Raw genomic sequence first — 27,541 nt, 5'->3', positions numbered from 1 at the left:
TCTTATTTTGATGAGGTCCCACTTGTTTATTCTTTCCTTTATGTCCCTTGCTTTAGGAGACATATCAGTGAAAAAATTGCTGCATGGGGTATCTGAGAGTTTCCTGTCAATGTTCTCCTCTAGGACTTTGATGGTGTTGAGACTTATATTTAAGTCTTTTATCCATCTTGAGTTTATTTTTGTGTATGGTGTCAGCTGATGATCCAATTTCAATTTTTTGCATGTAGCCGTCCAGCTCTCCCAACACCATTTGTTGAAATATTTGCTCTATTTTATGCTTCTGCCCCCTTTGTCGAATATTAGATGTCCATAGAGACCTGGGCTTATTTCTGGGCTTTCTATTCTGTTCCACTGGTCTATGGGTCTGTTCTTGTGCCAGTACCAGATTGTTTTGAGTATAGTGGCTTTGTAGTAGAGTTTGATGTCCGGTATTGTGATCCCTCCTACTTTGTGTTTCTTTCTCAAAATTGCTGTGGCTATTCGAGGTCGTTTATGGTTCCATATAAATTTTTGAAATGTCTGTTCTATTTCTGTGAAATACGTCATTGGTATCTTAATAGGGATTGCGTTGAATCTATAAATTGCTTTGGGTAGCATGGACATTTTAAGGATATTAATTCTTCCAATCCATACGCACGGTATATGCTTCCATTTATTTGTGTCTTCCTTAATTTCTTTTTTCAATGTTGTATAGTTTTCTGCATACAGGTCTTTTGTGTCTTTGGTTAAATTTATCCCTAGGTACTTTATCTTTTTTCGTGCTATATCGAATGGTATATTTTTCCTGATTTCTTCTTCTATTGCATTGCTGGTGTACAAAAACGCCTTTGATTTCTGAATGTTGACTTTGTATCCTGCTGTTTTGCCAAATTCACTTATTAGGTTGAGGAGTTTTTTGGTAGAGTCTACAGGGTTCTCTATGTATACTATCATGTCATCTGCAGACAATGATAGTTTTACTTCCTCCTTTCTTATTTGGATGCCTTTTATCTCTTTCTCTTGTCTGACCGCTGTCAAAAGACACAGGGTAGCTGAATGGATAAGAAAACATGACCCACACATATGCTGACTACAAGAGACCCACCTCAGAGCAAAAGACCTACACAGATTGAAAGTAAAGGGATGGAAAATAATATTCCAAGCAAATGGACATGAGAAAAAGGCTGGCGTTGCCATACTTGTATCAGACAAAGTAGATTTCAAAGCAAAGGCCATAGAGAGAGACCCAGAGGGGCACTTTATCATACTTAAAGGAAGAATCTATCAAGAAGACATCAACATTGTAAACTTATATGCTCCCAATATAGGAGCCCCCCAAGTTTATAAGGAAATTGTTGGATGACTTCAAAAAAGATATAGACAGCAACACACTGATAGTAGGGGATTTCAACACCCCACTGTCAAAAATGGACAGATCTTCCAAACAAAACATTAATAAACATATCGTGGCGCTGAATGAAACACTGAATCAAAGAGACTTAACTGACATATATAGAACCTTACATCCCAAAGAAGAAAAATACACATTCTTTTCAAATGCTCATGGCAGTTTTTCAAAGATAGACCACATGATAGGACACAAAGCAAGCCTCAGCAAATTCAGGAAGATTGAAATAATACCAAACTTTTTCTCAGACCACAAGGCCTTGAAACTTGAAATCAAACTCAAAGAGAAACTTCAACAACTTGGAAACTCATGGAGACTGAACAGTACACTATTAAACAATGAATGGGTAAATAATGAGATAAGAGAAGAAATCAAAAAATTTCTGGAAACAAATGAAAATGAACAGACAACTGTCCAAAACCTATGGGACACAGCAAAGGTGGTCCTGAGAGGGAAGTTCATAGCAATACAGGCTTACCTTAAAAAGATAGAAACATTTCAAATAAAAGACCTAACACTACAACTTGAAGAACTGGAGAAACAACAACAAATAAATCCCAGAGCAAGTAGAAGGAAGGAAATAGTCAAGATTAGAGCAGAACTGAATGACATAGAGACAAAAAGAACAATTCAGAGGATCAACCAATCCAGAAGCTGGTTTTTTGAAAAGATTCATAAAGTTGACAAACCTTTAAGCAGACTCAGCAAGAAAAAAAGGGAGAGGACCCAAATTAATAATATCAGAAATGAAAGAGGAGAAATAACAACTGATACCACAGAAATACAAATGATTATCAGAAACTATTATGAACAATTATATGTCAAGAAATTTGAAAATCTTGATGAAATGGACAAATTTTAAGAAAAGTATAATCTTCCAACACTGAAGGAGGAAGAAACAGAAAGCTTGAACAGACAGATAACAGTTGGGGAAATTGAAGCAGTAATCAAGAAACTCCCAGCACACAAAAGCCCAGCGCCAGACGTTTTCCCAGGAGAATTTTACAAAACATTTAAGGAAGAGCTAACCCCTGTCCTTTTCAGACTATTCCAAAAAATCCAAGAGGAGGGAAGACTGCCAGACTCCTTCTATGAGGCCAGCATCATCCTGATCCCAAAACCAGATAAAGACCCTACAAAGAAAGAAAACTACAGGCCAATTTCGCTGATGAACATAGATGCTAATATCCTCAACAAAATATTGGCAAACCGCATCCAGCAATACATTCAAAAGATTATCCACCACGATCAAGTGGGATTCATCCCAGGGATGCAGGGATGGTTCAATATACGCAAATCAGTAAACGTGATACACCACATAAATCAAAGAAAAGACAAAAACCACATGATCATCTCGATAGATGCAGAAAAAGCATTTGACAAGGTACAGCACCCATTTATGATCAAAACACTCAGCAAAATGGGAATAAATGGGGCATTCCTCAACGTAATAAAGGCCATATATGAAAAACCTACAGCCAATATCATACTCAACGGGCAAAAACTGAAAGCTTTCCCACTAAGATCGGGAACACGACAAGGATGTCCGCTCTCACCGCTTCTTTTCAACATCGTATTGGAAGTCCTAGCCACAGAAGGAAATCTTAATGCACTCTACAGCTAGCTGTCATCCCAGGTTTTTCTGTCTGCTTTAGGCCTCGGCTCTGCTCAGAGTGGCCATGGAGCCTGTTCTGCTTAGGGAGACATCTCAGGCAGGGTATTTTCATTACTGCTGTTATTTATTTGTAACATTTATTGACTGCTTAATATGTACTGGGACTATACATATATTCTTTAAATTTTACAATAACTCCATAAAGGAAGTACTACCATTATCCACATTTTACAGGTGAGGATATTGAGGTTTAGAGGTAATAGGTTAACAGAGTACCCCCCCTCCTAAATTCATGTCCATCCAGAATGTGACTTCATTTGAGAATATAAACTTTGAAGATATAATTAGTTAATATAAAATCATACAAGAGTAGGGTGGACCCCTAATTAAATGACAGGTGTCATAATAAAAGGAGAAGTCATGGAGACAGAGATAGTAACATAGCAGCAAGCTAAGGAATGCCAAGGATGGCTAGCAAACACAGAAGCCAGGAGAGAGGTGTGGGTCCAATTTTTTTTCTTCAGAGCCTGCAGAAGGAACCAACCCCTGCCAAAATCTTGATTTAGAACTTCTGCCTACTGAACTATAAGAGAATACATTTCTGTTATTTTAAGCCACTCAGTTTGTGGTAATGTGTTATGGTAGCCTTATTAAACTAATACAGTGATGTTAAAGTTCCTTGTCTAAAATCACACTGTTAGTAAAGATCATACTGCTGAAACCATGGCTTGAAACAAGGTCTGCCTGATTCCAGAGCAGCAATATTGAACAAATTTACTCTCCTTTTTCTCTACAATACAATATCAAAACATCTCCCTCTTACACATAAATTGTCCTCTTTATGATATACTGAGAAAGCATTAAACATCCTTTCTGGCCCTGGGAGCCTGGTTTAGTTGTTTGACAATATCATGCCCACTCTTATTTATATCAGTTCTTATCATTAAAAACATAGGTATACAATGGCTCGTGTGGCTCAGTGGATTGAGTGCCATCCTATGTACCAAAGGGTTGTCAGTTTGATTCCCAGTGTAGGGCATATGCCTGGGTTGCGGGGCACATGAGATGCAACCACACATTGATATTGCTCTCTCGCTCTTTCTCCCTCCCTTCCCCTCTCTAAATATAAATAAATAAGATCTTTAAAAAATAGGTATAGGTATAGATATAGGTAAAGGTGTACATGTAGGTGTAGGTATAGATGTAGATACATATATAGATAGATATAAATAAAATTCACCGAAAAGAAGGCTTCCTGTCCTATTTACATTTGTTTCCCAGGTACATGGTATAGCATTCCCTATATGTGACAAAATTTCAATAATGTGAGTTAATTAATTAGAAAAGAATGAATGTATATCTTCTCTTGGGGGCCTTATACTCTCATTTCAAAGATTAGTCAGTCTGTATTCCCAAGCCCATGCATGTAGTTAAATAAAGTGAGGAGAGCTTGGAAATTAATTTTTTTTCACAATGAAGGAGTTAAGACCATCTGATTTTTAATTACTGGTCATGGGTTCAAATTCCATCTCCACTATAACTTCATTGTGTGTCATTGGGAAAATTGATATATCTCTCTGAGTTTCATTGTTTTATTTTTAAAAATGATAGCAATAATAACTACTGCATAGGATTTTGTTGGTATTAAGTGAATTTATAAATAAAAAAATACTTAGCACAGTAACTTGCCTATTCGAAGTGATTAAGCTAAGGTGATTTTCAGAGTTTTAGATGTATGTCTAATGAATATATTCAGCAAGTGCATTACTAGGTTTTTTAATGATATTATCATATGAATACATAGAGGAACATATATTTTAATTGCTACTGAAGTTGGATTCAGTTACAGTATTTTCAATAAATTTTTTGGTTTTCTTCATAAAGCCCTCTTTTAATGAATCCCTCAAGGTCTCATTAAATGTAGATAATTCATACAGGAAGTTCCAGAATGGCAATTGCTGCCAAGATATGGGTGCACTGAGTAAGCAGAGAAGATAAGCAATCCCTCACAGAAAGCTGGTTGCCTTAGTTATCCACCTGGACACCCATACATACCCCATACTTTCTACCACTAAAGAACCTACACATAGTAGATGTAGTTGAAATATGCCCATGGATTTAACAGAATTCTTATTAATATTAGTCTCTCAGAAAACTCTTGGCTGGGAATTGCTAGCAATTACATGTTGGGAACCATCCCGTCTGGTTTCATGGACTTTAGCCTTGCCGACAGGCAAGAGGGCCCCAAGGCTGGAGCTAACCAAGGAAGCCTTGGGAAAACAGAACACTGAGGAGACTAAACCTGTTCCCCTGGCAAGGGCACAGCTCCTGCCTCCCTCACATCATCTTGCTTGGCCCTGTGATGGTTGGTAGTCAATAACGGGTAAGATCTTTCAAGAGGAGGGACAACATAAGCCAGACACACAGCTGATATGGGCAGCAGGACAAGGACTGGGGGGGACATGGAGAAAGGGCAACAAGGCCCACACTCCTTGGCTCGGCTTGGACATGGCAGGGGTCCTCATTCTATCTGAAAGAAGTATCCTTGTCTCTTTGTGGCTCCCTCTCCTGCCTGACTCAGCCTTGAAACAATACTGGAGACAGTCCTAAACTGGATCTGGTGGTTACAAGGGAAAATCAGGCCTAGAAGTAAATTCTTTAAAGCATGCTTTTCTTCCTCCCTCAAAAGCTATGATAACCAACTCATGCTGGGAAGGAAATTTACATTATTCACAAAACCTAACCCTAAACCCTTTGGTACTCTCATGTTTATGCTCCCATGTTTACTAGTCTCCTCTCAGACTCATGTAAATTGGTGTATTCTTGCTATTTGTTTTCTTCAAAACATCTATTCTCTGTAAACATTAACATACTGATGTAATGACATCACCGGTTACCTAACCCCACTGATAACCTTTTCGATAGAAGTCTTTGGACAAAGGAGCTTGGGGCCTTCTCCACTAGAGGGAAAAGCCAAGTCCCCTCTCCTGGCAAACAGGAGTATTTGCGACGACTCATGTTTATTCCCTGCATCCGTGACAACCTCGGGATGGGCTCTGTGGGATTCAAAGCCCCGCTCCCTCCTCAGCTGGTTCTGAACAGTAACCCTCAGATCCAGGAGCACCCCATGTGGCTCTCCCAGTGACAATTACATATATGAAAATGCCCCAGTAGAGAAGAGCTGCATAATATCACTTAATTGGAAGATATAAGTGATCTGGCTGTGACTATGTTTGCAGGAGACTTAGCATCTCATCCATTTCTAGCCTTCTAGATTAAGCAAATGGCTAAAATTCTGATGCTCTCATTGCAAACTCTGTGGTCAGCCAGTCAGTCTGATGCAGGCCCAGATAAATCTCCAGAGCTCTGTTTCCTTTCTTGCAAAGTAACATTCTACTCCCTTACCTCTCATTTCTCTTGCCCAGTGGAGAAAGTGATATTTTTATGATCCTTAGAGGCAATGCTTGATTTAGAATAGCTAAGTAAAGAGAGCTATAAACAATGGTTGGGATGCAGAGAACTTGCTACATTCTAATTTATTTCTTCTCCATCTGACTTCAAGCAGGATAGGAAAAGTTTCTGTCTATTTGCAGGAACAAAATTTTTGTGACTCAGCTTTATCAAGTTAGTTTTTAAGTCTGTTTAACATAAATTCTTCAGAGTTAAACCTCAATTCAATCTAACTTTTCTAAGGTGTAAATATAAATTAAGTGAAAGTTTAGCAATGTAAACATTTCAGTAAAATCATCTATATTGTACCTTCTATTGAGGTTTTGGGTCCAGCTAGCTGAATATTCCCAGAGGAAGGTGGGTAGGCCCTATGCCCTGTCCCTCAGAGTCTGGAAAATGGGGCTGTGTGGAATCTCCAATAGCTTTATATTATAGTATGCATCTTATTTTAGACTCCTTCTCCCTCTTGTAACTATTATGTATGTCTAGTCCACTGTTTTGGTTTGCATAATCCTACACCACTCCCAGAAGACCCTAAGATGGGAATTTGGGGGCAGTGTTTTTGGAGGTGACTCAAGGAAATACTGTGGACAGAGGAAATGAGACAGGGAGGGGAGAATGCCAATAAGGGGGGCATAAATGAGTGGGTTATTTCTGTGGGCAACTGGGTTCAGTCCCACTGAGGAGCCTAAGAGACTGTGTGGAATATGCTTCAGAATCAAGAGGCAATAAATGGGGTACTTATCTCCAACTCCCCTCTCTATTTGTCTGATGGATACTCCCAGGGGTATTAATTTCCTAATACTTTCAACCTGTCCTGAAGGTGGACTAAGCACTCTCTTGCAGCCAGAAAAAGCCCTCAGGCAGTATCACAGGTGCTTGATATAGTGTCACTGTAGGTTTGTAGTGACAATAAGGAAACTGTCTACTGAAGCTGCAGGTGACTTCCAGGGTGGGTCAAAGCAATATGGATGGAGAACCAATGGTGGCTATAACACCTATATTATGCTTCCTTTATATCTGCTCAATCTCATCTCCCACATCAGCATCAAGCCCATTCACCTTGCCTAGCAAATCTCATTCCAGTCAGCTCAGCTCTATCCAGCAACTTTTCCTATCATTTCACAGGGCCCAAATCCATGTTTAAATTTACATGTTTAAATGACGTGTTTGGCCTCTGTAGACATTTACTCTGTGGTCCATGAAATAATAAAAGTGTGGACAAAGCTGATAATGGATAAGGTTTTGGAGAGCCAGAAGTAATCATTGGGTAAGAGTGGCAGTAGTTGAAACTAGCATAGGAGATGGGGGCCAAACCACAAGGATTTGAAAAACTTGTTAAGAAATTTGGGCTGTGCCATATATTTAATGATGAAATACATATTTTTTAAGTATTATGACCAGATAGGCATGGGAAATAGATAACCCTGGAGCAGAATGGTAGAAGTAGCAGCAGCAGTAGCAGCAGCAGCAGCAGCAGCAGCAGCAGCAGCAGCAGCAGTAGTAGTAATTTGTTTAAAGACCCCCAGGGGATTCCTGTATGGCTCCTATCTTGAGATCCATTGACACATGGGATGAATGAGAATGGAAGCCACTGAGAGGGAGATACAATTGAGGAGCTGTGGTGATCATTTTTATGTATCGTTTTGGCTAGGCCATAACCCAGTTATTCAATCAAACACTAATGTAAGTGTTGCTGTGAAGATATTTTGTGGACATGATTAACTTCTACAATCAATTGACTTTAAGTAAAGGAGATTATCCCAACTAATTTGGGTGAGACTGACCCAATTAATTAAAAGGTCTTAGGAGCAGTACGGAGGTTTCCTTGAAGAATAAATTCTACCTGTGGATGACAGCAGCCGCAGTCATCTGAGGGTTTTCCATCTACTGGCCTACCCTACATGTTCAGTTCCTTGGAATAAATCTCAGTCTATCTATCTTTTGTCTCTGTCTGTCTGCCTACCTACCTATCTTTCTTCTATCAATCAAGTATCTCCTATTGGTTCTGTTTTTCTGTCAGGACTTCACTGACATAAGGACCACTGACAAAGTTCAGATTAAAATGATGAAAACTTATTTGGATGGTGGTAGCTGAGATGGGAATTCTATTAGAGAGACATTTATTAGTTGGAATGGATGGGAGTCAGAGATGAGGCTTAAGGTAAGGGTGAAATAGAAAAAAAAGGTAAAATCTATAGTCCCGGATATTGCCTGGGTGGTTATGTTATGGATGGAGATTAAGAACTCAGGAATATAAAACCAGATAAAGACCCTACAAAGAAAGAAAACTACAGGCCAATTTCGCTGATGAACATAGATGCTAAAATCCTCAACAAAATATTGGCAAACCGCATCCAGCAATACATTCAAAAGATTATCCATCACGATCAAGTGGGATTCATCCCAGGGATGCAGGGATGGTTCAATATACGCAAATCAGTAAACGTGATACACCACATAAATCAAAGAAAAGACAAAAACCACATGATCATCTCGATAGATGCAGAAAAAGCATTTGACAAGGTACAGCACCCATTTATGATCAAAACACTCAGCAAAATGGGAATCAATGGGGAATTCCTCAACGTAATAAAGGCCATATATGAAAAACCTATAGCCAATATCATACTCAACGGGCAAAAACTGAAAGCTTTCCCACTAAGATCGGGAACACGACAAGGATGTCCGCTCTCACCACTTCTTTTCAACATCGTATTGGAAGTCCTAGCCACAGCGGTGAGACAAGAGAAAGAGATAAAAGGCATCCAAATAGGAAAGGAGGAAGTAAAGCTGTCATTGTTTGCAGATGACATGATAGTGTACATAGAGAACCCTGTAGACTCTACCAAAAAACTCCTCAACCTAATAAGTGAATTTGGCAAAACAGCAGGATACAAAGTCAACATTCAGAAATCAAAGGCGTTTTTGTACACCAGCAATGCAATAGAAGAAGAAGAAATCAGGAAAAATATACCATTCGATATAGCACGAAAAAAGATAAAGTACCTAGGGATAAATTTAACCAAAGACACAAAAGACCTGTATGCAGAAAACTATACAACATTGAAAAAAGAAATTAAGGAAGACACAAATAAATGGAAGCATATACCGTGCGTATGGATTGGAAGAATTAATATCCTTAAAATGTCCATACTACCAAAAGCAATCTATAGATTCAACGCAATCCCTATTAAGATACCAATGACGTATTTCACAGAAATAGAACAGACATTTCAAAAATTTATATGGAACCATAAACGACCTCGAATAGCTGCAGCAATTTTGAGAAAGAAACACAAAGTAGGAGGGATCACAATACCGGACATCAAACTCTACTACAAAGCCACCATACTCAAAACAATCTGGTACTGGCACAAGAACAGACCCATAGACCAGTGGAACAGAATAGAAAGCCCAGAAATAAGCCCAGGTCTCTATGGACATCTCATATTTGACAAAGGGGGCAGAAGCATAAAATGGAGCAATAACGGCCTCTTCAACAAATGGTGTTGGGAGAGCTGGATGGCTACATGAAAAAAATTGAAATTGGATCATCAGCTGACACCATACACAAAAATAAACTCAAGATGGATAAAAGACTTAAATATAAGTCGCAACACCATCAAAGTCCTAGAGGAGAACATTGGCAGGAAACTCTCAGATATCCCACGCAGCAATTTTTTCACTGATATGTCTCCTAAAGCAAGGGACATAAAGGAAAGAATAAACAAGTGGGACCTCATCAAAATAAGAAGCTTCTGCACGGCTAAAGAAAACATCAGCAAAATGAAAAGGGAGCCAACCATTTGGGAAAATATATTTGCTAATGATACATCAGATAGAGGTTTGATCTCCAAGATATACAAAGAACTCACTCGACTTGACTCCAAGAAGACAAACGATCCAATCAAAAAATGGGCAAAGGACCTGGGCAGACGCTTTTCTAAGGAGGAGATACAGAGGGCCCAGAGGCATTTGAAAGGATGCTCTGCATCACTAGCCATTAGAGAAATGCAGATCAAAACCACCATGAGGTACCACCTCACACCGGTCAGAATGGCCATCATAAACAGATCCACAAACAACAGGTGCTGGCGAGGCTGTGGAGAAAAGGGAACCCTAGTACACTGTTGGTGGGAATGCAGACTGGTGCAGCCACTATGGAAAGCAGTGTGGAATTTCCTCAGAAAGCTGAAAATGGAACTGCCTTTTGATCCAGCGATTCCCCTGCTGGGACTATACCCTGAGAACACCAAAACGCCAATACAAAAGAACCTATGCACCCCAATGTTCATAGCAGCACAATTTACAATAGCCAAGTCTTGGAAGCAACCTAAATGCCCATCAGTAGATGATTGGATCAAAAAGTAATGGTACATATACACAATGGAATACTACGCAGCAGAAAGAAAAAAAGAAGTACTAAACTTCGCAACAGCATGGATGGAACTGGAGAGCATCATGCTAAGCGAAATAAGCCAGGGGGCGAAAGACAAATACCATATGATCTCACCTATAAGCGGAACCTAACCAACAATGCAAAGAAGCAAGGCAAATATGACCAGCAACACTGAAAGGAAAAGAAATCAACAGAGACAAGAGGGAAGGGGGGGCAGGGAAAGGGAAGGGAAGGGGAAAGTCAAGGAACATATAGCAAGGACTCATGGACAAAACCAAAGGGGAAGAGCTGAGGGAGGGAAGGTGGTAGGGGGCAAGGGAAAGAGGGGGGGGAAGGCAGAGACAAATGTGTTTAAAAAGTAAATAAATTAATTAAAAAAAAATAAAAATAAATAAAATCTTAAAAAAAAAGAAAAAAAAAGAAAAAAAATAAAAAATCTGTATTAAGTTGTTAAAAAAAAAAAAGAACTCAGGAATAGTAAAATGTAACATAGACATGGTAAATTAGAGGTGCTAGAAGAACCTTGCTTTTCTATGTGGCCTGCTGACATTAAAAAATGAATATAAATCTCAGAGAGAGGTCTGGATGGAGAGAATAATTTGAATCCTATTTTTACTTTTTGAAAAAAAAAAAGGTTTCTTCTCTCTTCCTTGAATTATCCCCATTTCCTTTTAGTTAAGTTCTACTTGTTCCTCTCTGGGTTTGATATTGTTTTCCTCAAATTTCTGGTGATTCTTGGAGATAAGTTAATATTTAACCACACACTATATTCTTTAGCCACCACATATGCTCTGTATGACAATGTGGCATGAAGGCCAATTGACAATGTATATCTAAGACAATTCTTTAATGAAGTACACAGAGCCTTTTCCACTCTTCAAATTAGTTGGCTCTAAATTTGAACCCTTGGAGATTATTACTCTGATACTTTAAGCTTCTGGTTTCTAGCTTTTTTTTTTCATAAATAATCCAATCAGCTTTTAATCTTCCAGTGTTTCACAGTTTTTAGTTCACTGCCAGTTTTCTTTCTTGATTTCTTTCTTGATTCTTTTGTGTTATGATATCATTTTTTATATTAAAATGTATTTTCCTGTTTTGGGGGCCTTGGAAAGGAGATATGGTGGATATTTGCACTTGCCTCTTCAGATCATGCTGCACCAAGCTCTGCTCTCTCTGCCACAGGACCTGAGCTGCACGAGCTGTATCAATGGGCCCCTTTGCCTCTGTTCTGGTTGAGTTTGACCAACAGGAGGCACTGGCAAAAGAACAGAGAACATAAAGTGAGAGAGATTAGAATATTTATACTCATAGTTCCCTCCCTATTAGGTCAATGTTTGGTAAGGGCTACATTTCTCTACTCATGGCCATAGCTCCTACCCTGTGATTTCCTACAACAATGTCTTACCAGGTTCTAGTAATCTCTTCCTCTTTTGTCCATTCAGCTCTGGGGATGGTAGTAGCTTACTCGTTTTGCTAATCCTGGGCTGTTTCCCTATTTATTTATTCTTTCCCTTAGTGCTGCCACATCTTATAAGTAGTACCTTAATTAAACTTGTTGAATCATGCCATTTGAGAGTAAATTCTAATTTCTGTCAGGATCCTGACCCACACAGGTGTGGAGGAAGATGCATGAATTATTAGCGCAGTGAAAGAGATTAGGGAGTTGTTAGGGTAAAGACAATTCAACAGCTATTATTTAACTTCAAATGGTTGATTCTTCCATTTGTCCATTTTTGAGACACAATCTAAAAACTAAGGCTCCAATCCTGGAGTAAGACTGCTTGGGTGTAAGTACAAATTCTGCTGCAATGGAGATGGGGTCCAGACTCTTGGTGGTCATTAACAAAGAATTGAACGGATCACACAAAGATGAGCGAAGCAAACAAGAGGAAATTATGGCATCATAAATGATAAATGTTCTGAGAAACAGAGACAATACTAACCATCAAAATATCCATGGAAATAAGTGGAAAACCTGACAATCAGGATCCATTTAATTAGTGAGAGACCCAACCCAGAAATGGCCCCATACCTTTCTGCAGCTGGATTATTCAGGCAAAAAGATAGAAAAACTCCAATCCACTTAAAGGAAAAACCTAATCCAGGTAAAGAAGAGAAAGTACATCCTTACAGTATGTTAGGGATCATCTCAAAAGTTCCAAGTCAGGAGGGCAAGATGGCAGAGTAGTGAATGGAAGTCACACTGACCTCTTCCCAGGACCAATCTGTAATAGCAACTAAATTGGGGAGAAATCACCTGGAACAAACAACTGAACAATAGTGTGAGAGGAGCCTTATAATCTCAGACAGAGAGAAGAGTCAGCTTTAGCACAACCTGACTGGTAAGGAGTGTGGTAGAGACTCAAAAAGGGAAGCTGGGCTCCAACAGGTGGCAGTGCCAGAGGTATATTGAAATGGCCAGATGGATTCCCCTGAGAAGAGTAGGGTCTAAATCATAAGTGGGGATCTCCAGCCTACAGCAGCAGAGCCCAAAAAGTACACATAATAGCCATCTGTGAAAAGTAGCAGGGTTGCTTTCTGTGAGAGACGGGCACTGAAGAAGCAAAGAACCATTTAAAGAGCAAACGCATACATTTTCATTTGCAGCCACTTACCCTGAGTTCTGGCAATAGTGGGGGCAGAATGGGCAAGAGATGCCTGAGGAGAGACTGGGGAAGAAGGCTTTGGGGAGTGAACAGAGGGAATAGCTGGTGGGATTCTGGTGCTAACTCCTCCCTCATATAGCAGCAGCTATCTTGCTCAGAAAGACCACTCCCCTAAATGGCAGCAGGACACAATAACTACACCCCAGGAAGGACTCTGCCCTGTCTCTATGGTTCTAAAGCCTGATTGCTGAGTGCAGATGCCAGCCACAGATACTAGATCACTGGATAAAGGGTGTGCAGAGTGGTATAGAAATACTTGAGGAAAGACTGGAGACAGAGGCAATGGGAAGAGAACTGAGGGAGTAGCCAGCAGGATCCTGGTGCTGACTCCTCCCCCACATGGCAGCAGCCATCTTGCTAAGTCAGAACACTCCACTGAATGGAACCAGCACAAGAGGACACAGTAACCCTAAACTCAGGAGGGACTCTGCCCATGTAGTGTCTAAGCCTGACAGATGAGTTCAGAGTGACTAGATTAACAACTGAAGGATACTGCCACAGATTGTACATTCCTGGCCATCTCAAACAGTCTGAGGAAGGTCAGATGGGGTCAATATCTAACATCATCAGAGGCAGAAATAAAAAAACAGCAGTCTCCTACCATAGAAGTTCATGTCACAAACTCAGGGAGTCAAGACAGATCAATTTAAGAAGTGGAAACAAAAAGGGGTTTCACAAATAATGAGAAGACAAAGAATCACCCCTCAATCAAAGGAAAAGGAGGAAACCCCAGAAAGATAACTAAATGAAATAAAGGCAAGTTAGCAATAGGATATTGAGTTCAAAACAATGATTCTAAGGAAGCTCAATGAACTCAGTGAGCTCAGAGGGAATTACAAAAAAACTACAGGAACTTAAAAAAAACTACTATGAGGAACTTACTGCAAAATGTAAATATGAGAAAGGACATAGAAACTATCAAAAAGAGGCAAGCAGAAATGAGGAATACAATTTTGGAATTGAAGAACACAGTAGAAAGTATCAGAATCAGGGTAGGTGAAGCAAAGGATAGAATCAGCAAGCTGTAATACAAGGTAGAAAAAAGCTCCCAGAAAGAGCAAAAGAATGAAAAAAGAATGAAGAGACATTTAGGGAAATGCAGGACAGCTGGAAATGTAATAATATCCATATAATAGGGATATCAGAAGGAGAAGAGGATGAGGAAGGGATAGAGAACCTATTTAAAAAAAAATGATGGGAAACTTTCTCAATTGGAGGAGAGAAATAGTCATGCAAGTCCAGCAAGCACAGAGGGTCCCATTGAAGAGGAACCCAACGAGGCCCACTCCAAGACACATCATAAATAAAATGGCAAATATCAAAGAAAAACAGAGAATACCAAAGGCAGCAAGGAGAAACAGATAGTAACATACAAGGGAGCAATGATACAGCTAGCAACTGACTTCTTAACAGAACCACAAGCCAGAAGAGAATGGAGAAAAATATTCCAAGTCATGAAAAGCAAATGTCTGCAACCAAGACTGCTCTACCCAGCAAGGCTCTCAATTAAAATGGAAGGCAAAATAAGGAGTTTCCCAGACAAAAGTAAGCTAAAAGAATACACCTCCACCAAGCCAGCACTGCAAGAGATGCTAAAAGAAATGCTTTAAGAATTTGAAGAAAAAGAGTGAAAAAGTGAGGATCACAGGTAGAAAGGTAAAAAATGAATAAGTACCTGTCAATAATAACTTTAAATGAAAATGGATTAAATGCCCCAAACAAAAGACATAAGGTAGCTGAATGGGTAAGAAAACATGACCCACACATATACTGCCTACAAGAGACCCATCTCAGAACAAAGGACCTACACAGACTGAAAATGAAAGGATGAAAAAAAAATCTTCCAAGCACATAGACAGCAAAAAAGAAGGCAGAAGAGTAATACTTATATCAGACAAAATAGATTTAAAAACAAAAGCCATAGAAAGAGACTCAGAAGTACACTTCATAATACTCAAAGGATGAATCAATCAAGAAGACATAAGCATTGTAAACCTATATGCACCCACACAGGAACACCCCAATATATAAGGAAAATATTGGAGGACTGAAAGAAAGATATAGACAGCAACACACTGACAGTAGGGGATTTTAACACCCCAATGTCAACAATGGATAGATCTTCCAAACAAAATATCAAAAGATTATTGTGGAACTGAATGACACATTAGATAAAATATACTTAGCTGATATATATATATATAGAACTTTTCTTCCCAAAGTAGCAAAATCCACATTATTTTCAAATGCACATGTAACAGTTTCAAAGATAGACCACTTTATAGGACACAGAACAAGCCTCAGAAAACTCAGGAAAATTGAAATAATAAGTATTTTCCAGAACCACAAGAGCTTGAAATTAGAAACTGACCTCAAGGTAAAAAAAATCAAAAACATTAAAAGTCATGAAAACTGAAGAGCATGCTATTAAACAATGAATGGGTCAATAATGGTATCAAACTTGACATCAAAAAGTTTCAGTAATCAAATGAAAATTAGCACACGAGTCCACAACCTATGGGACACAGTGAACGCAGTCCTGAGAGGGAAATTCATAGCAATACAGGCCTACTAAAAAAAGATAGAAACATTTCAAATAAATGACCTAACCCTACAGCTTCAAGAACTGGAGCAACAACAACAATCAAAGCCCAGAGCAAGTAGAAGGAAGGAAATAATCAAGATCAGAGCAGAATTGAATGACCTAAAGAATAAAAGAACAATTCAAAGATCAACCAATTCAGGAGCTGGTTCCTGGAAAAGATAAACAAAATTGACAAGCCTTTAAGCAGACTCATCAAGAAAAAAAGGGAGAGGACCCAAATAAATGATATCAGACATAATATCATAAATAATATCAGAAAAGAGGGGAGGGAACAACTGATACCACAAAAACACAAAGTATCATAAGAAATTACTACGAACGATTATGTGCCAAGAATTTTGAAAACCTGGGTGAAATGGACAAATTTCTAGAAAAATATAACCTTCCAACACTGAATGAAGAAGAAGCAGCAAGCCTGAACAGACTGATAACAGCTTTTCAAATTGAATCAGTAATTAAAAAATTCCCAGCACAAACAAGCCTTGGACAGACAGGTCCACAGGAGAATTTTACAAAATATTGAAGGAACAACTAATGCCTGTCCTTCTCATACAATTTCAAAAAATCCAAAAAGAGAGAAGACTCCCCAATTCTTTTTAGGAGGCCAGTATCATCCTAACCCCAAAACCAAATAAAAACATAACCAGGAAAGAAAACTACAGGTCAATATCACTGACGAACATAGATGCTAAAATCCTCAACAAAATATTGGTAAGCCACATTGAGCAGTACATTGAAAAGATCATCACCATGATCAAGTGGGATTCATTCCAGGGATGCAAATATGGTTCAATATTCACAAATCAATGAACGTAATACATCACATTAAAAAAAAGGAAATACAAAAACCACATGAACATATCAATAGATGGGGGAAAAGCATTTGATAAGGTACAACACCCATTTATGATAAAAAAACTCTCAGCAAAGTGGGAATAAAGGGGGCACGCCTCAATATAATAAAGGCCATAAATTAAAAACATACAGCCAATATTATACTCAATGGGCAAAAACTAAAATCGTTCCCACTAAGATCACGAGGAAGACAAAGTTGTCAGCTTTCGCCAGTTCTATTCAACATAGTATTGGAAGTTCTACCCACAGTGACCATAAAAGGAAAAGAAATAAATGTCATCCAAATTCGAAAGGAAGAAGTAAAAGTGTAATTGTTTGCAAATGGCATGAGAATGTACATAGAAAACCCTATAGACTCCACCAAAAAACAACTTGACTTAATACGTGAATTTGGCGAAACAGCAGGATACAAAGTCAGTATTTAGGAATCAAAGGCATTATTGTACACCAAAAACGAAATATCAGAATCAGAAATGAGGAAAAAGGGAGAATAAAGATGGCAGAGGAGTGATTGGAAATCACACTGACCTCCTCCCAGGACCAACCTGGAATTACAACTAAATTGTGGAGAAATCACCTGGAAGAAATAACTGAACAATAGTGAGAGAGGAGTCTTATAACCTCGGACAGACAGAAGAATCAGCTTTAGCACAATTTAACTGCTACTTACCCTGGGTTCCAGCAATGGCAGGGGCAGATTGGGCTGGAGACACCTGAGGAGATACTGGGGAAGGAGGCTTTGGGGAGAGAGGTGAGAGAGTGGCTGGTGGGATCTCGATGTTGACTCATCCTCCATGTGGCAGCAGCCATTGAGCTCAGGAAGAGACCACTCCCCTTGAGCAGCAGCAGCATCAGAGGACCCAATAGCCCTGCACCCTAGGTGAGATTCTACTATGTCCTCTGGTATCTAAGCCACTACTGAGTGCAGAATGGCAGCCACAGATACTGAAGGGGGTGTAGAGTGGTCTGGAGACACTTGAGAGACTGGGGATGGAGGATCTGGGGAAGAATGGAGAGAGTAACCAGTGGGATCCCAGTGCTCACTCCTCTGCCATACAGCAGCAGCCATCTTATTCAGGCAGAGACCACTCCCCTGAGTGGGCAGCAACATGAGAGGACCCAGTAACCCCGGCCCAAGGAGGGACTCTGCCCACTCTGTGGTGTCTCCAGCTGGCCTGCTGAGTGCAAGTGACTAGATCAACAGCTGAAGAAGATAGCCAGAGACAATAGACTTCTGGAAGTCTCAAACAGATGGCCTGAGGTCAGGCAGGGTCAACATATGACAACACCAGAGGCAGATCCAGAAAGAAAAAAACAGCGGTCTCCTACCATAGAAGTTCACAGCACAAAGTCAGGAAATAAACAAGACAGAAAAGTTTAAGAAGCAGAAGCAAAAAAAAAAAAAAAAAAGAGTTTCACAAATAATGTGAAGACAAAGAAACAAGCCCCCCCCCCCCAGCTGGAGGGAAAGGAGGATTCCTGAAAAAAAAGAACTAAATGAAATAGAGGCAAGTCAACTATCAGATATTGAGTTCCAAACAACAGTTATAAGGAAGGTAAATGAACTTAGTGAGCTCAGACAGAATTACAAAAAACTACAGAGAAGCATCAAGGAACTTACAGAAATTATATCAGTATGAAAAAGGACAGAGAAACTATCAATAAGAGACAAGAGGAATGAAAAATACAATTTCTGAATTGAAGAATACAGTAGAAGGAATCAAAAGCAGGCAAAATAAAGCATAGAATCGAATCAGCTAGCTGGAGGATGAGGTAGAAAAAAGCTCCCAGAAAGAGCAAAAAAACAAAAAAAGTCTCAAAAAGAATGAAGAGGCATTTAGGGAAATGTAGGACCTCAAATGTAATAATATCTGTATAATAGGGAAAATGGAAGGAAAAGAAGAGGAGCAAGGGATAGAGACTGTTTGAAAAAGTAATGATGGAAAACTTCCCTAATTGGAGGAGAGAAAATGTTGCACAAGTCCAGGAAGCACAGAGGGTCCCATTCAAGAGGAACCCAATAAAGCCCACGCTAAGACACATCATCATTAAAATGGCAAACATCAAAGACAAACAGAGAATCCTCAAGGAAGCAAGGGAGAAAGAAGTAGTAACATATAAGGAAGCCTTGATACGGCTAGCAGCTGACTTCTCAACAGAAACACTACAAGCCAGAAGGGAATGGCAAGAAATATTCCAAGTCATGAAAAGCAAAGGACTGCAACCAAGACTGCTCTACCCATCAAGGCTCTCAATTAAAATGGAAGGTGAAATAAGGAGTTTCCCATAGAAAAGAAGGCTAAAATAATACACCTCCACCAAACCAGCATTGCAAAATATGCTGAAGGGACTGCTGTAAGATGAAGAAAAGGAGTCTATGAATAACCAGTTATTTTCACAGTCACCAATACTTGATATTACCAATGTTTTTAATATGTATTAATCTGATTGTGACAATGATGTGTTATTTAAAGTTTTACTTTATTATTTGTTGAAAATAAACCTAGTTTTGTATATGTCTTACTTATTTCTATTATTTTTAAAAAGCTTTAAATGACTCTTGGTATTCTTTATTCATTTATCAGTTAAAGATTTGTAGAATTTTTTTCCCTAAAAAGAGAACAACTATTAACCCTTTTTAAGATGTGTGGCAAATACTTTCCCATGCTATTACTTGTCTTTTATCTTTTCTTTGTGTAAGTTACTATATAGTCTTAAATGTTTAATATAGTCATATTGTCAATAATTTATAGCATCTAGGTTTGAATATTTTACGTCAGGGTAAGAAAAATATTGGTTTGTATTTTCTCCTAAAACTCTTTAGATTTTACAAATAGATTTTTAACTCACGTGAATATTTCTTATATAATGTCTGAAATAGAACTCTATATTTGTTTTATTTCAAGTAATAGTGGTCCATGCACCTTAGTTGTTGAATAAGCCTTATTTTATGAATTGATTTGAAATATCAATTTAATCATATATTATGTTGTTAGGCAGACATATATGTTTGTTTCGAGTATGTTCATTATATTTCATTGATCTACTTGATTATTTCTGTGCTGGTGTCATGTTGTTTTAATTGCTGAGACTTTATAATGGCTTTAAATTAGTTAATATTTTAAAATTGACTTTGACATTAAAAAATAAAGTCAATCTGCATTTAAGAAAGAGGGAAGGAAAGAAAGAAAAAAAGAAAGATGGTATTCCTACCTTTTGCAAAAACATGGATGGAACTGGAGGATATTATGCTAACTGAAATCAGCCAGTTGATGAAAGACAAATATCATATGATCTCACCTATAAGTGGACTCTATTCAACAAAATAAACTAACAAACAAAATAAACCACAGGCATGGAGACATGGAGCAGACTGAAAGTGACCAGAGGGGATGGGGAAAGAGACAATGGTGGAAAGAAGGGGAAGGGACTAGACAAAGAACATGTATGAATGACCCATGGACATGGACAACACAGTGGGAATTTACTGTAAGAGGGTGGAGGTTTGATGGGTGGAGGGGGTAAAGGGGAAAAAAGTGAGACAACTGTAATATAATAAACATAAAAAAAGAAAAAAATCAAAAAAATCCCATTTGCTATAGCAACAGGTGAACTAAAGTACCGAGAAATTAACTTATCCAAGGAGGTAAAATACTTTTATGCAGAAAACTACTTAACACTGAAGAAAGAAATTAAGGAAGACACAAATAAATAAAAGCATATACTGTGTTCATGGTTTGGAAGAATTAATATTATCAAAATGTCCATACCACCCAAAGGTATTTTTAGATACATTGCTATCCCTATTAAAATACCAATGACATGTTTCAAAGATATAGAACAAACATTTCAAAAATTTATATGGCATAATAAATGAACCCAAAGAGCTGCAGGAAATTTGAGAAAGAAGAACAAAGTAGGAGGGATCACAATACTTGACATCAAATGATATTACTAGGCCACTGTAATCAAAACAGTCTGGTACTGACATAAGAACAGACACATAGATCAATGGAACAAAATAGAGAGCCAAGAAATAATGCCATGTCTCTATGGTTAATTAATATTCGACAAAGAGGACAGGAGCATAAAATGAAGTAAAAATAGCCTCTTCAACAAATGGTGTTGGAAGATCTGGCCAAGGACATGCAAAAAGATTGAAATTTGACCACCAACTTACACCATATACAAAAATAAACTAAAAATGGGTAAAAGGCTTAAATGTAAGTTGCAACATCGTAAAAGTCTTAGAAAAAAAATAGGCAGGAAGCTCTCAGATATTCCACACAGCAATATTTTCACCAATATGTCCCCTAGAGCAAGGGACATAAAGGAAAGAATAAACAAATGGGACTTCATCAAAATAAGACGCTTCAACATGCCTAAAGAGAACATCAGCAAATTGAAAAGGGAACCAACGGTATGGGAGATCATATTTGCCAGTGAAACCTCAGGCAGGGGTTTTATCTCCAAAATATATAAAGAACTCACACAACTCCACCCCAGGAAGACAAACAATCCAATTAAAAAGTGGGCAAAGGACCTGAACAGACACTTGTCTAAGGAGGACATAAACAGGGCCCTGAGACATATGAAAAGATGTTCAGCATCACTAGCCATCAGAGAGAAGCAAATTAAAACCACAATGAAATACCACTTCACACCTGTCAGAATGGCCGTCATGAACAAATCAACAAATAACAGGTGCTGGCGTGGCTCTGGAGTGAAGGGAACCCTAGTACACTGTTGGTGGGAATGCAGACTGGTGTAACCACTGTGGAAAACAGTTTGGAATTTCCACAAAAATCTGAAAATGGAACTGCTTTTTGACCAAGCAATTCCACTGCTGGGACCATACCCTATGAATCCCAAAACACCAATTCAAAAGAACCTATGCATCCCAATGTTCATAGCAGCACAATTAGAATAGCCAAGTGCTGGAAGCAACCTATGTGCCCATCAATAAATGAGTGGATCTGGTTTCTTCTTTCACCAGGGACCCATCAAAATGGGCCGTGTTCACCCCAAGACTGTGAAGAAGGCAGCCCGGGTCATCACTGAGAAGTACTACATGTGCCTGGGCAAGGACATTCACGCCAACAAATGCGTGTCAAAGGAGATCGCCATTATACCCAGCAAGAAGCTGCAAAACAAGATAGCAGACTATGTCACACATCTGATGAAGGGGATCCAGAGAGGCCCCATGAGAAACATCTCCATCAATCTGCAGGAAGAGGAGAGAGAGAGGAGAGATAATTACATTCCCGAGGTCTCAACCCTGGATCACGAGATCATTGAAGTTGATTCTGACACTAAGGAGATGTTGAAACTCTTGGAATTTGGCAGTCTGTCCAACCTGCAGGTCACTCGGCCTAGCAATGGAACAAATTTCAAAATACCGCGTGGAGCTGTGTGAACCCTTCTGCTGTAATATCATCAATAAACCATGAACAAGTTAAAAAAATAAATGAGTGGATCAAAAAACTACGGTACATTTACACAACGGAATACTATGCAGCAGAAAGAAAGAAAAAGCTACTACCCTTTGCGACAGCATGGATGGAACTGGAGAGCATTATGCTAAGTGAAATAAGCCAGGGTTAAAAGATAAATACCATATGATCTCACCTATAAGTGGAACCTAACCAACAAAACCAACAAGCAAGAACAATATAACCAGCAACACTGAAAGAAAAAACAAACCGACAGTAACAAGAGGAAATGAGGGAGGGGGGTAATGGGGAAAAGATGGGGAAGGGTTAAGTCAAAGAACATGTGTAAAGGACCTGTGGACAAAGCCAAAGTGGGGAAGGATTGAGGGTGCGGGGTGAGGGTGGGTGGGGCAGGGGAAAGTGGTGACGGGAAAATGGAGACAAATATATTTGAACAATAAAAAAAGAAAAAAAAAAGAAAAAGGAAACATGCTAAGTGAAAGAAGGAAATCACACATACAAAAAAAGTTCGAAGTCAATTCTTTCTTTGCTCCTACTTTCTAATCCCTTCTGTACTCCTAGTCATTGGCCTAATCATCAGGAGATAAGAGAAAAAGAATATGAGATAGGGATTCTAATCATACAAAAAGTGTCAAGAATTGCATTTTAACAATTAAGAATTATGTGCAGTTATGCAGTCATAACAAAAGTTACACTAAAATATTTAATTCCAAAGTAACACACATCTTACATATTACAAAGTGAAAATCATCCCGACTCACAAAATCCTTATATCTTCCAGGAACCTTGGTTCTCTGGGCTTCACCATCCCAAGATATGGGAGTGGGCCATCTCTGGCCAGGGAATGTCTCTCTTATATTGAATGGCTACAGCCTTATAGGTTTTAGTTAAGCTTCTACACATGCGATTTCCCACAACCCTACTTGATTGCTCACTCGGGGAGGAAACCACAATGCTACTTATTATCAGGTGTCACAAGGAGATTCTCGGAAATTAGGATGCTTACTGAAGACGACAGCTGCAGTGTCTCAGAATTTTCTATTCTGCCTCCTGCCTCAATTCCACAATTGCTGGTTGTGCATCTCTGGAAATTTACCTAACCATTTCGAGGTTTATTTTTTTCATGTGTAAAATAGAGATCATAATAGTTTCTACCTCATTGGGGCTGTTGTGAAGATTGATTTAAAGTGAAATGCACACAACAGCTCAATAGAGACTTACTAATTGTTAGGTGCTACCATTATAGTGGTTATCATTATTATTATCCTTTCTTCTTGTTTTCTTATCCAACATGTGAGAGACAGCATGACTCAGCACTACATTTAAAGCTAGAAGGGTTGTATTCTTTACAACACGCTGTTTCTTTGATCCTCTGTGCAAATTATTTATCTGAACAGAGAGAAACTGAGCACATAAATCAATTCTGCATTACCACATTCATTCCATTTGTTGCACCCAGTGTATTAGTGCCCACTCCAGGATTTTTGAATCTTCTCTCCTTTTTCTCCTTTTCAACCCCCGTAATTTAGAATACTAAATCGCTATCCATCTCAGGAAAGTGAAAGAGTGTTTCTGTTGCTGAAACTTAACTAAATAAGTGCATGGGTCAGGGAGAGTTCTTACCTCTGTACTCTGGTCTGGTATCATGCTTGTTTCCCAAACCCATTCTCTTCTCAGTGTATTTGGTCTCATGCTTGACTGAGATGGAAAATGGAGAGGTTTTACAATTTTTAGATCTGTAGCTAAAACATTCCAGAGATTCTGAAAACAAATGATAAAATGTGAATCATAATTAATACTTGATGATGCTAACAAAATAAGAATTTTATTGTCTTGGTCAAGGTTCTTTTAGTTGTAAGAAATAGAATCCCACTCAAAATTGATCATGCCAGAAGGAGAAATTTTTATGAGAATACAGGGATAATTGTAGAGCTCAATGGCAGGCAGTGGAGCCAAGCCTCTTTGTTGATTGGAACCATAAGCAAAAAGTTATAACAATAGGTTAAAATTATCTGTTTGTCACACTGCTTGATTTCTCTCTATGTGGCATTGTCACTATTTTTTTTCCTCATGCATGGTAGGAAAGAACTGTACCCACTTTTACCTATCCCTTATTCTAGACACAGGAGGAGACTAACCAGCTATTCGGAATCTCAACTGTGCATTGCAAAGAGAAAGACTGTGATTGGTTTAGCTTGGAGGCTGAATCTATCTCAGATACAATCAGCTGTGACCTGAGGCAAAGAGTCATATAAAACAAACATGGTCACCAGGGTCCCATTCTCATCCTCATGGATAAAGTGAGCAATTCTCAGGAAAAAAATGGGTTAATTTGGAGGTATATGAATGCCCGTAAAGTTCTCCTGCACCTTCATTGTCTGCTTTTTGTTATCTTTTCCTATACTCACATAGTAGAAACAAATTGCTTTATATGATTAAAAAATAACAAACCCTTTTTCACCCTTTTAAGAATTTTTCCATGCTACAACATTAACTGAACTTGTCTTATACATTAGATCTTAAATAACAAAACACCAGAATATTGGAAATTTCTGGAATTAAAGATTCTAGATATTAATGGTTCCTGGTAATTTAAAGTCAAATTTTATGGTCATAAGTTTGGGTATATAGAATAGATTGCAAATATCTTTCTATTTTGTAAAGAGTCAAATAAGTTTCTTGGATTTTCTTAGCTCTTCCAGAGATCAGATTGAGGGGATTTCTGCGGAGTTACCAATATCTCGTGTCCTGGCTACCATTTTGGATTATAGTCACTTCCCTAGTTCAGGATGTTGTAACACATTCAGGGACTGATTGTAGTTTGTTCTTACAAGTCAGCTCTAGAGTATAGTCTGGCCACAAGGTACAGCACCCATTTATGATCAAAACACTCAGCAAAATGGGAATCAATGGGGCATTCCTTAACGTAATAAAGGCCATATATGAAAAACCTACAGCTAATATCATACTCAACGGGCAAAAACTGAAAGCTTTCCCACTAAGATCGGGAACACGACAAGGATGTCCGCTCTCACCGCTTCTTTTCAACATCGTATTGGAAGTCCTAGCCACAGCGGTCAGACAAGAGAAAGAGATAAAAGGCATCCAAATAGGAAAGGAGGAAGTAAAGCTGTCATTGTTTGCAGATGACATGATAGTGTACATAGAGAACCCTGTAGACTCTACCAAAAAACTCCTCAACCTAATAAGTGAATTTGGCAAAACAGCAGGACACAAAGTCAACATTCAGAAATCAAAGGCATTTTTGTACACCAGCAATGCAATAGAAGAAGAAGAAAACAGAAAAAAAATGCCATCCGATATAGGAAGAAGAAAAATAAAGTACCTAGGCATAAATTTAACCAAAGACGTAAAAGACCTGTATGCAGAAAACTATACAACATTGAAAAAAGAAATTAAGGAAGACACAAATAAATGGAAGCATATACCGTGCTTATGGATTGGAAGAATTAATATCCTTAAAATGTCCATACTACCCAAAGCAATTTATAGATTCAACGTAATTCCTATTAAGATACCAATGATGTATTTCACAGAAATAGAACAGACATTTCAAAAATTTATATGGAACCATAAACGACCCCGAATAGCCGCAGCAATTTTGAGAAAGAAACACAAAGTAGGAGGGATCACAATACTGGACATCAAACTCTACTACAAAGCCACCATACTCAAAACAATCTGGTACTGGCACAAGAACAGACCCATAGACCAGTGGAACAGAATAGAAAGCCCAGAAATAAGCCCAGGTCTCTATGGGCATCTCATATTTGACAAAGGGGGCAGAAGCATAAAATGGAGCAATAACAGCCTCTTCAACAAATGGTGTTGGGAGAGCTGGAAGGCTACATGCAAAAAATTGAAATTGGATCATCAGCTGACACCATACACAAAAATAAACTCAAGATAGATAAAAGACTTAAATATAAGTTGCAACCCCATCGAAGTCCTAGAGGAGAACATTGGCAGGAAACTCTCAGATACCCCATGCAGCAATTTTTTCACTGATATATCTCATAAAGCAAGGGACATAAAGGAAAGAATAAACAAGTGGGACCTCATCAAAATAAGAAGCTTCTGCACGGCTAAAGAAAATATCAGCAAAATGAAAAGGGAGCCAACCCTATGGGAAAATATATTTGCTAATGATACATCAGATAGAGGTTTGATCTCCAAGATATATAAAGAACTCACTCGACTCCACTCCAAGAAGACAAACGATCCAATCAAAAAATGGGCAAAGGACCTGGGCAGATGCTTTTCTAAGGAGGAGATACAGAGGGCCCAGAGGCATTTGAAAGGATGCTCTGCATCACTAGCCATCAGAGAAATGCAGATCAAAGCCACCATGAGGTACCACCTCAAACCGGTCAGAATGGCCATCATAAACAGATCAACAAACAACAGGTGCTGGCGAGGCTGTGGAGAAAAGGGAACCCTAGTACACTGTTGGTGGGAATGCAGACTGGTGCAGCCACTATGGAAAGCAGTGTGGAATTTCCTCAGAAAGCTGAAAATGGAACTGCCTTTTGATCCAGGGATTCCCCTGCTGGGACTATACCCTAAGAACACCAAAACACCAATACAAAAGAACCTATGCACCCCAATGTTCATAGCAGCACAATTCACAATAGCCAAGTGTTGGAAGGAACCTAAATGCCCATCAGTAGATGATTGGATCAAAAAGTAATGGTACATATACACAATGGAATACTATGCAGCACAAAGAAAAAAAAACTACTAAACTTTGCGACAGCATGGATGGAACTGGAGAGCATCATGCTAAGTGAAATAAGCCAAGGGGTGAAAGACACATACCATATGATCTCACCTATAAGCGGAACCTAACCAACAATGCAAAGATGCAAGGAAAATATGACCAGCAACACTGATAGGAAAATAAATCAACAGAGACAAGAGGGAAGGGGGGGCAGGGAAAGGGAAGGGAAGGGGAAAGTCAAGGAACATATAGGAAGGACTCATGGACAAAACCAAAGGGGAAGAGCTGAAGGAGGGAAGGAGGGAGGGGGCAAGGGAAAGAGGTGGGGGGGGGAGGCAGAGACAAATGTATTTAAAAAGTAAATAAA

General features: G+C 38.8%; 1 protein-coding gene across 1 annotated transcript; it reads left to right on the top strand.

Moving 5' to 3' along the window:
- The first annotated feature begins 21,937 nt into the window (after window positions 1-21,937).
- LOC129065161 (40S ribosomal protein S17-like) lies at window positions 21,938-22,396 on the top strand. Its single transcript, XM_054566397.1, has one exon. It carries the CDS (start codon window positions 21,947-21,949, stop codon window positions 22,394-22,396), a length of 450 nt encoding a protein of 149 aa, XP_054422372.1. The 5' UTR covers window positions 21,938-21,946.
- The last annotated feature ends 5,145 nt before the right edge of the window (window positions 22,397-27,541 follow it).

The sequence above is a fragment of the Pteronotus mesoamericanus genome, unplaced genomic scaffold (assembly GCF_021234165.1).
Source record: "Pteronotus mesoamericanus isolate MK-2021 breed Mesoamerican mustached bat unplaced genomic scaffold, CSHL_Meso_final contig_173, whole genome shotgun sequence".
NCBI lineage: Eukaryota > Metazoa > Chordata > Mammalia > Chiroptera > Mormoopidae > Pteronotus > Pteronotus mesoamericanus.
The sequence above is the reverse complement of the archived record's forward strand: the minus strand, read 5'-3'. Positions and strand labels throughout refer to the sequence as shown.